The sequence below is a fragment of the Apium graveolens genome, chromosome 10, assembly GCF_009905375.1.
Source record: "Apium graveolens cultivar Ventura chromosome 10, ASM990537v1, whole genome shotgun sequence".
Lineage (NCBI taxonomy): Eukaryota > Viridiplantae > Streptophyta > Magnoliopsida > Apiales > Apiaceae > Apium > Apium graveolens.
Genome location: NC_133656.1, coordinates 203645501 through 203656196, shown reverse-complemented (window position 1 = coordinate 203656196; position 10696 = coordinate 203645501). Strand labels below are relative to the sequence as shown.

At 37.4% G+C, this 10696-nt stretch overlaps 1 protein-coding gene across 1 annotated transcript; it reads right to left on the bottom strand.

The window, feature by feature from the left end:
• Positions 1-628: 628 nt before the first annotated feature.
• On the bottom strand, positions 629-1297 carry LOC141691677 (uncharacterized). Its single transcript, XM_074496440.1, has one exon. The coding sequence runs from the start codon at positions 1295-1297 to the stop codon at positions 629-631; it is 669 nt and encodes a 222-aa protein (XP_074352541.1).
• Between the last annotated feature and the right edge of the window lie 9399 nt (positions 1298-10696).

Genomic DNA, 10696 nt, shown 5'->3' with positions numbered 1-10696 from the left:
GATATATTAATACTAAACATTTTAATTGAAGTAACTTGTGGTACAGAAAGCAAGTTGTTAGAGAGATTAGGAATCAGCAAAGTGTGTTCTAAAGATAGAGATTGAGTTAAATCAACTCTTCCAGCTCCAGTTACAGGATATGAAACTCCATTTGCATTGACAATAGTGGAACAATTAGGCAAACAATGATCACGTAAGAGAGACGAATAAAAAGTCATATGATTCGTAGCACCAGAGTCAAGAATCCAACCATTATCCCTTGCCAAATTAGTAGCAACTAATGTCTTACCTTGGTTACCTGACTCTTGAACAAGAGCTGAACCAACTATAGAGTGAGGAGTGGAACCAACTACAGAATCAGGAGCTAGTACCGGATTTTCCACCGGCTGAGGAGATGATGAACACAAAGCCACTTTCCCCTTGCCTCTGGACCTCAACCTTTCTTTATATTCATTCCACCAGTCTGGGTATCCATTCTTCTTGAAACACGACTCGATGAGATTTTTGTTACTGCCACAATAAGAACACTTTCCAAGCACTGCCAATGTAGAATTTTGTTGAGAAAGAGGAGACTGAGCATATCTTTTAGCTACCATAGCAACCTCAGATACATCTCCCTGACTCAGCATTATATTACGACGCTGCTCTTCCCTTCGTAATGTGGAGAACACAACTTCAGTGCTAGGAAGAGGATCAGTGCGTAGGATTTCTCCTCGAATAGATCATATGTGTCATCCAGACCTGCAAGAAATACATAAACACGCTCTTCCTCAATTTCAGTCAATCGTACCTTAATAACCTCCGCTTGAGTAAACGTGATGGGTTTACGATGATCAAGTTCCTGCCAAAGAAACTTCAGATCTGAATAGTACGTTGCAATTGGTCTCCCCCCTTGCTTTGTGGACATTGCCTTTCGAGATAAATCATAGATGATTGATTTATTAGCACCTTCAAAAAAGGTGCGACTTGCAGCATCCCAGACCGCCTTTGAAGTAGGTAGACGTATAAACAACATCATGACATCAGTTTCCATAGAATTGATAAGCCATCCTTTTACGATAGCATCGTCCATGACCCATTTATCATAGGTTATATCACCAAAATCGGGTTGCTTATTAGTACCAGTAATAAATCCTTTTTTACCTCTCCCAACAATAAACATAGTAACAAACTGAGACCAAACATCATAGTTAGAACCTCCTTTCAATTTGATTCCGCCAAGAATTGACATCGGTTCCGAAGGCATCATCACGTTCATTGTTGGAGCATTCACCGAGGAGACAATAGATCCACCCATTAAGGATTCAAGATAGGAGTCTGTACTTGTATTTACCATGATGGTTTACAACGATATGTAGAGAGAACCTTGCTCTGATACCAACTAGAAAAATATAGACAGATTAGAGAACAATCGGTTATGTGCTTCTGTGCTTGTATTACAAAGAAGAATAATTCTCATATATTTATTGCGTATTCTTTACAATGTATATATATAGTGTATATTACAGCAACATCCTATACAACCCTAAAATATATATATGGTAAGTATTACCAATAATATCATTATAATTATACAATATATTCTAGAGGATATTTAGGGAAGATTTTCAGGGATTCTGACAGGGAATTATTATGTGATCTACAGGGGGATTTTCATAAATTTCAAGGAGACCGTCATTTGGAGGGAAATTAATAATGTTGGTGATAAGTATAAGGTTGATGTGAAATGTGCTTTTGTTATAAATCCAGCTTTCATCTTCAACAATCAAGTAAAGCTTTTATCATCTTTTCATATCATCAATCACAGTTTTGATCACTCAGTTTTAATATCAAAGTAAAAGTAACTTTCTAAGAGAAATGAGCACTAAAGATAGATCTTAACTAACTACAAATGGATACAAGTTTTTCTTATATAGAGCAGCCTTTTTAACAAAGTAATCTGTTACACATAGCTGACATTGCCACGTCACTCACAACTGTCATTTTATTGTGATAGAGTCACTTGATGATGCACATGGCATGTGACTCAAACTATCAACACTAACAACCCCTTCAAGTTAGGTGTGGGAAGACAAGAACGAACACCTAACTTGGACAACAACAGAGACAACTGAGAGGAAGCAAGTGCCTTTGTAAAGAGATCAGCTGGTTGATCAGAGGTGGAAATATGTTTGAGTAGAAATCAATCCAGACTTAAGCTTTTGACGCACCAAGTGACAATCAATTTCAATGTGCTTGGTGCGTTTATGAAAGACAGGGTTTGAAGCAATATAGAGAGTAGACTGATTATCAAAAAATAATGGGACTGGTGTAAGACGCGGCACTTTCAATTCAGTCAACAGAGACACCAGCCATGTAACCTCACAACTAGTATATGCTAAGCTACGATACTCGGCCTCGGCAGACGAACGAGACACGGTCTGTTGCTTTTTGCATTTCCAAGCAATGAGCGAACCACCCAAGGTGACACAAAACCCAGTTAAGGACTGTCGAGTAGTGTGACAACTACCCCAGTCGGCATCACAATAAGCATTTAGGACAGGATTGGTAGACGCTACATAGAAAAGACCTTGAGTGACAGTAGTGGAGAGATAACGAACAAGCTTGAGAGCAGCATGCCAATGCGAGGTTTGAGGCTTGTTTATAAACTGGGCCAAAACATGAATAGGATAGGATAAATCGGGGCGAGAGATCGTGAGATATATCAAACGCCCAATTAAACGACGAAATCGAGTAACATCTTGTAGATAAGGAATATCAGATACCTGAAGTAAAGTGTGATGCTGCTCCATAGGCACACGAGAGGGTGTACCACATATAGACTGAAAGTCACGAAGCAAATCAGAGGTGTATTTGTGCTGATTCGTGAAAATTCCAGTGGCATTACGCTTAATTTGAATGCCAAGAAAATAATGCAAGGCTCCAAGGTCTTTGATCTTAAAGTAAGTACCCAGAAAATCAGTGACCTTAGCCGTAGTAGAGGCATCATTTCCTGTGAGAACCATGTCATCAACTGTTAGGTCACACACACACTGTAGAGGGGGTGAATACAGTGTATAGTACACTCAAATCGAACTTTAAGAACTTAAGTAACAGAAAACAAACTTTATTGAAACAATAAACTCTGTTACAGTATGGAACTGTTACCTCTCAGTGATGAACAAATATTACGAGAGCTGCTAGGGTTATCTAGAATAATAACTTCGATAATGATAACACTTATAGTGTAAACCCTATGCATGTGTTTATATACTACACAGTTACAAGATAATCGCTAATTGATATGGAATATAATTCTGCTTCCTAAAATATATCAATCAGATATCTTTTCTTCCAAGTATTCCATTCTTCACGGAATTCCTTCTTCATGCATATCTCTTCTTATGTTTATCTCGATCTTCTTTCCTTTAATCAGCTACTGTCCTTATCTGATTGTCCTTCAGCACTTAAGTTCTGATATCTATCTTCTGATGATTATCTTCTGATAATATAAGTACTGATATCCTTAAGTCCTGACTTCCAGTATAAGTACTGATCAACAGTTAAGTACTGATTTATCCTGTTCACGTAAGATCTGAAAGCTAACCATAAAACATATTAGCCATGACATTATCAAATATATCTAACAATCTCCCCCAACTTGTAAATTAACAAAATATACAAGTTTAACTGATATTTGATGATGTCAAAAACATTAAGTACAAATGCATGAGAAATAGACTAGATAACTACAACTTACAGTCCTTAAAGTTTTTACCAATTTCAACTTCTGATAACAACTTCAATCTGTATAAATATCATAATTTAAGCAGTTGTAGATCTTCGACTTGGCTTCTTCATTTTCTGATCTCTCTGATATCAGGAGTTATTCTGAGATAGTTCTTCAACAAACATTTCTCAGCATATCTTAGTTCATCAATCATTCTCCTTTTAACACCTTTAAGCTCTGCAGTATCTTCACCAGTTTGAAAGATTGTAGCTCTGAGATCATTAATCTTTGCTTTTCTTAACTCCTGATCTAGTCTTATGACATAAGCTTTGTCAGATTCAAGACTGAATTCAAGTCCCTTAATACCAAGATACGTTCTGATCTGTGCAGTATTAGGTTTCATATCAATAATATCACCATTGTGATCTCTGTACTTTGGAACATATATGCTGTCAGACTTAACAGAATAAAGCCTTTTCTGTCTCTGAATCTGTTCTTTTAAGTAGTTTGCAGCAGTCTCTGTTATTCTGTCATCCACTTGAAGTAAGAAAAGTACATGCTCCAATTCTTCAAAATACTTCAAAGGAATGGCATTTTGTCTTATATGATAAACCCTACCATCTGTCATAAAATACAACATGATGTATTCTTTCAAGTAGGTATGGTAAACCATCTGTACAGATTCCAGTTGATTCAATCTCTCAGGAGTTGCTCCAATACCTGGTTCACTCAAGGAAGTTGGATCATTGGTAGTGTTGTGTACTCTTCTTTCATCAGCACTTCCCAATCCAGTTTTATCTCTAGCTTCCTTTCCAGTAACTACTCTTGCTTCAAAACCACTTGCAGTAGTCTTCAAAGATTGAGTCTGTTTTGCTTTAGTGAATCCTGGTAGGAGTGTTTTAGATCTATTTTCTGATATCAAGTTAACTTGAGCACTGTCAGAGGTTACTTGCTTCTTCTGAATATCAGAACTTACAATTTCTTGACTCTGAACAACTTGAGCCATGTCAGAGGTTGTTTTAAGAACTTTTCTTGTAGTCAGAGCAAGATCATCTTTTCCATCAGTAATTTCTTCTTCCTCAGGAGGTACATAAGGCTTGATAGGTTCACCAACCTTTTCTTTACCCTTGGATCTTGGATCTATCTGTGGTTGTGATCTAGCCAAAGTTGCTTCAGTATGTATCCTTTCTTTGATCACAATGCCTTTAGGTTTTGGAAGTAACTTTTTACCAGAAGCTTCAGATTTAGATGTGACTCTCTCTGATTTAAGTCTGGCTTCTTCTTCCTTTAAACTTTCCAAGTCCATCCCTGGATTTTCTTGAAGAAATAACTGTCTTGACATTTCCTCATCAAGATCTAGAAGTTCATCAGAACTTATCCTTTTACCAGCAGCAGAACTTATTCTTTTCCCAGTATCAGAACTTGTTCTGTGACTAGCTTATCTTGATATAAACCTTCTACCTTGACTATGACCACTACCCATTCCAGAGGTTCCTTGGTCATCTTTGTCATCATCCTTTCCTTGCAGTGTCTTGTTGGTTTTGCATTTGGACTTAATTACCTTCTCCCCCTTTTTTGGCATCAGCAGGTAATAAAAGAGAGATAAGTAGTTCCACTGAGGTCTGGATTTCAGTAAGTTGCGATTGCTGAGAAGCTTGATTTGTCAGAATTTGATCAATCTGAGCTTGTTGCTTCTCTTGAGTTTTCTCAATATAAGCAACCCTGTCAATGGTAGGTTGGAAGAACTTTTTCTTATCAATTTTCCAAACTTGTTCCTGTTTGATAAAGTTCTCCTGAATCTTGTGTAGCTCTGCATGAGTATTGGAATGAAGACCTTGTAGATGTTTAGTACTCAATGCAGTGACTCTAAGCTGGGTTTTAAAATCATCAGAATTTAACATTTCATCAGCTTTAGTCAAGTGCTCAGCAAGATGTAAAGCATTTGGAACACATGAAACTGAGTTCCATTCCTTAGTCCACTCCTGACCTGTAGGAGTTTCACTCCAAGGTACTGGTGCATCCCTGATAACAAACTCCTTTACCAGTTCAGACTGAGGAAGAGTCAGTGGAGGAGTATGTCCTGAAGGACCTGCTTCATCAGCATCTACATTTGTAGCAGCCTCACCAGTATCTCCAACATTTGCAGCATCAGAACTTAAAGAATCAGTATCTTCTGATAAGACAACAGTGTGAGTAGCAATGGAGGCTTCAGCATCCTCTAATTGCTGATCTGATACTAAGTTCTGATCAACAGCCATATCCTGATGCTCACCTAAAATCTGATCATCAGCATCTTGATGCAGAGAAGGTGTTGTTGATAACTCTGGAGTTTGAACAGCATCAATAACAGGTGTTGTAGAAGTAATATTTGCTGTTGGAGCTTCTAAGAAAAGTATTTCAGGCACAACCAGGTTCTGAATATCAATTTCAGCACTTGTGCCTGGATCAACAAGAGACACAGATGGTGAGTTAGCCTTGTCAGATACAGCTTCCTGAGATGGAGTTGATGGAGAAGAAGTGACTGGAGCAAATTCCTTGCCTTGTGAGATCAGAGATTCCTGATCCCCTTCCTTAGCTGCTTCCTCCTCATCATCTGAAACTGGCCTTTGTGCCCTCTGTTTCTTGTACTTCCTTGTTAATTTGGATTCCTTGGGAGTTTCAGGAACTATCATACGTCTAAGCCTCTTGAGAAGCCTAGAACCCCCAATTGCAGAATCCTTCTGAGAAGTTGCTTTCTCAGCTTCAACCACCACAGGTTCTGAAGAAGGAATCTGTTCCTCAGAATCTGATTCATCTCTCAAAGTAAATCTCCTCCTCTTTTGAGGTGTTTGAGGAACAGTCTTTGTTCTCTTTGGCTTAGAGGATGTAGGCTTCACAGTAGGTGCTGAAGAAGAAGGTTGAGCAGTCTGTGAAGTGGAGAGATAGGATTTGAGATAAGTTCTGAGGGTAGGTTGAGTAGAATGAGAGGTAGGTACTGAGGTTGATGAATTTTGGTTATGGTGAGTTGGTTGAACATTTGAGTAAACAGATTTGTAAGTAGCAGGATCAGCATTTACCAGAATCTTTTTCACAGACTGAGGGATCTGTAATTGTCTCACCATTGATTTCTTTGTGTCAGCATTTATCAGGTCATTAAAGTACCTCTTTGCAACCTTAAAAGGTGGGGTTTGAGTGCTGACTAACCGGGGTTCAGCAGTACAATACGTATAAATAAGTTGACAGAATCTAGCAAAATAAACAACATCTCGATCCTCTGTCATCCTATCCCCAATGAAACCAATTATTCCAGTTGCAAAATCAAAATGAGTTTGATGGATAATAGCATACCCTATGTGCTGACTCAGAATTGGGATAACATCAAAATTTGAACATTTGTTCCCAAAAGCTTTGGTGACGCAATCAAAGAAGAAACTCCATTCTCTTCTGATATTAGCCCGTTTCAACTGTCCAAGTTTCGTCAGACTCTTTTCATATCCCAATTCATCCATTAACTCCCGAAGGGCTGATTCCTATGGAACTGAGAAAGTACAATCCTCGGGAAGATGTAAAGCCCTGCGTACTGTACCAGGAGTGACTACAAAAGATGAATCACCCACTTGGAAGATAATAACGGGAGTTCCACGGTTACCACCATCATCAAAAATGCCAGTCCTCCAGAACCTCAGAACTTGTTGACTTGAAAATAATTCAGGCTGAGTTAAGGCGTACCCAACCTCACTATGTGCAAGAAGATCTTGCACAAAGTGCAATTCAGATGGAGCTTCAGCATGATCAAGAATTGCAGCATAGTTGTTTGGAACAAACTTTGCTCCATCAATGATTAAATCCTTTGGTGCCATGTGAAAAAAATTGAGAATTAAGTATGCCTGATAGGTGTTTGATATAATATCTGTATGAAAACAACGGAAATAGTAAAGTGAAGGAGAGTAAAAGTAAGAAGAGAGATAAAAGATGAAGAAATTAAAAAGATTAAAGAAATCTTCTCTCTGCTGTACTTATACAAAAAAAATATTACCGTTGGACACCTGTCAGACATGCAGTAATAACGGATAGTTACTGGGCTCGAGAAAACAGTAATCATTACTTACCCATTTGCCGAGTTTCAAGGAAAAACTGTTCCATTTATCAAGGGAAACAATTCAAATTTTAACCCGTTATCACTGATTGAATTATTTGTCACTGCAACATTAATATTCTGAAAATAAATCATGTTAAAAATGACCGAGATAATTTCGATGAATAAGTGCTGACAGAGAATCAGAACTTAACTAAAAGCACAATTTAAATGGTCATCAGAATATCAATCAGGATTTATCAACACAAGATAAAATAACTCAGAGACAAAATCTTGAAGTTAAAATAGTTTTCATTAATATATCAAGTCAATACATTTATGAAATGGAAATTACATCAATACAAGATTTTCCCTAAGCTTCTAATCCTAACGTCAACAGCTTTAGTCCTAGCTAAGAAGCCTGACAAAGCTGAGGATGAAGAAGAACAGGAAGAAGACGAGATTAAGTCATCTTCCTCTTCCTATCTTCGACGAACAAGATGGCGAGTCGTATGATTCGCTCTTGCTGACGGATATGACGAAGGTGAAGGTCTCTTCGAACGGCCACCAGATCACGTTTAATAACCTCTGGAAATTGAATCCAGAGATTGTGAGGGATGTTGGTGATAGGGTAGGGAGTTGGAATTCCATTCAAAAAGACATGCACAGTCTCATCACCGTAATTGTAGAACCAGCCAAATTCAGCCATTTGTGATAGTAAATGAAAAACAAGACTGAATTTGTGATAAAAGTGTGATGAGAAGACTAATGTGAAGTGGCTGTTTATATAGGCAAGAGAATGCCAAGATACGCAAAGATATTTAATGCTGACAGGTAGAATTAATTCTACCTTGTCTCCCTAGACTTTGAAAAAGAATAACAGTCATTGGAAAGAGGAAGCATGGTCTAGACCGCACAAAACACAAGAAACAGTGGTCTGTTCAAGTACAAATACCATTAATCCTAATCACAGTGACTATTAATCTTCCACTTCAACATATTCGAGTACAAACTGAGACTGTTATCAAATTATATTCAAAGATAAGCCAAGTAAAGGATTAGACTGAGAAATCAGAACTTAGACCTATACCAGAACTTAACAGTCATCAGAACATAATTTCTTAACTCGAAAAAGGAATACCCATCTTAGTAAATCCTCATACAAGTGCTGAGTTATAGACGTCAGAACTTAATCATCAGAACGTGTAACTAGAACTTGTCCTCAGAATTTGTGCAATAATGACACATTGACTGTTTTATCTAAAATAACATAGACCACCACATAAATTTTCATCATTCAGATGGAGTGATTAGTGTGTGCATTAAGCTAAAAACAGACAAAGAGTAAAGTCTGATTCACTGCAGTACATCTTAGAAATAAGGCATAACTAAAATTTTTGCTAAAGATCTGTCATTATCCTGAAACCGACTGAAGAATGAGTTTATGCTGGGTCCACCTCAACTATTTTGTGCTAATTTTATGCATCTTTTAAAATTCTATTTTACAGTGGCTTCTCAGTGTAAGTGAGTCACGACTGTTTATCATAATTTATGCTATTTTCAGAGTATTTCTCCAGTAATCATAGAGTGTGAAAAGTCACCAAGAAAATATTTTGCTTTTCTGATGCATATTTACTTAATACCAGCAATGCACTTGGGTCGTCCCTTCCACATTTTTACTCTAGATCTCAAAGGAGTACCTGATTTTAATCTTTGATCTTTTTGCTTTTGCTTTTGCTTTTGATAAGATAGGTCTATCAGCACTTAGTACATTCAGCAGTTTTACTAGTATCAGAACTTAACAGATGAGTAGCATTATTCTAATTTGTGACTTAGTAATAAGATATACAAAGTGAACTTAACTAAGCTCAGTTATCAGAATTTGCTAGTGTCATAAGATTTCCATTGAAATAATTACTTCTTCCATGAAATCATTTATTTATTGAAGACTACTAGGTCAATATCTAGCACAGTTATCCTCATAGAATTGAATAGGTACTAGAACAGACATATCACTTATCAGAGCTTAGAAACATATATCAGACAACAGTCAGTACTTAAAGACATATATCAATTAAGCACAGAATACACAATGAGATGAATTCTGTAAATACTGAGCATAAAGTCTGATAACACAGAACAAGTCTAAGCAGATTTAGAGAAGGAACCTGAAACCATTCCAAGTTCATTTACCAATCTTGTAAACGTAGCTTCACATAATGGTTTTGTGAAGATATCTGCCAACTGTTGATCTGTGGGAACAAAATGCAATTCCACTGTACCTTCATCCACATGTTCCCTGATGAAGTGGTACCTGATGTTGATGTGCTTTGTCATTGAGTGTTGAACTGGATTACCTGTCATAGCAATAGCACTTTGATTATCACAGTAAATAGGGATTTTGAAATATGTTAACCCATAATCCAGTAACTGATTCTTCATCCAAAGAATCTGTGCACAACAGCTTCCTGCAGCAATATACTCTGCTTCTGCAGTTGATGTGGAAATTGACTTTTGTTTCTTGCTGTACCAAGAAACCAATCTGCCTCCAAGAAATTGGCAGCTTCCACTTGTGCTTTTCCTGTCAATTTTGCAACCTGCAAAATCTGCATCTGAGTAACCTATTAGTTTAAAATCTGATTCTCTAGGATACCATAATCCCAGAGCAGCTGTTCCTTTAAGATACTTAAAGATTCTTTTTACAGCTGTTAAGTGAGGTTCTCTTGGATCTGCTTGAAATCTTGCACAAAGACAGGTAGCATACATGATATCAGGTCTACTAGCAGTTAGATAGAGTAGAGAGCCAATCATACCTCTGTAGTCAGTAATATCTACTGATTTACCGTATCCTTATCCAGTTTTGTTGCAGTGGCCATTGGAGTGGATGCACTTGAACAATCTTGCATTCCAAATTTCTTTAGCAAGTTTCTGGT

Excerpts from the sequence above, each read along its gene's own strand:
- LOC141691677 (XM_074496440.1), bottom strand. The coding sequence starts at position 1,297 with ATGGGTGGATCTATTGTCTCCTCGGTGAATGCTCCAACAATGAACGTG.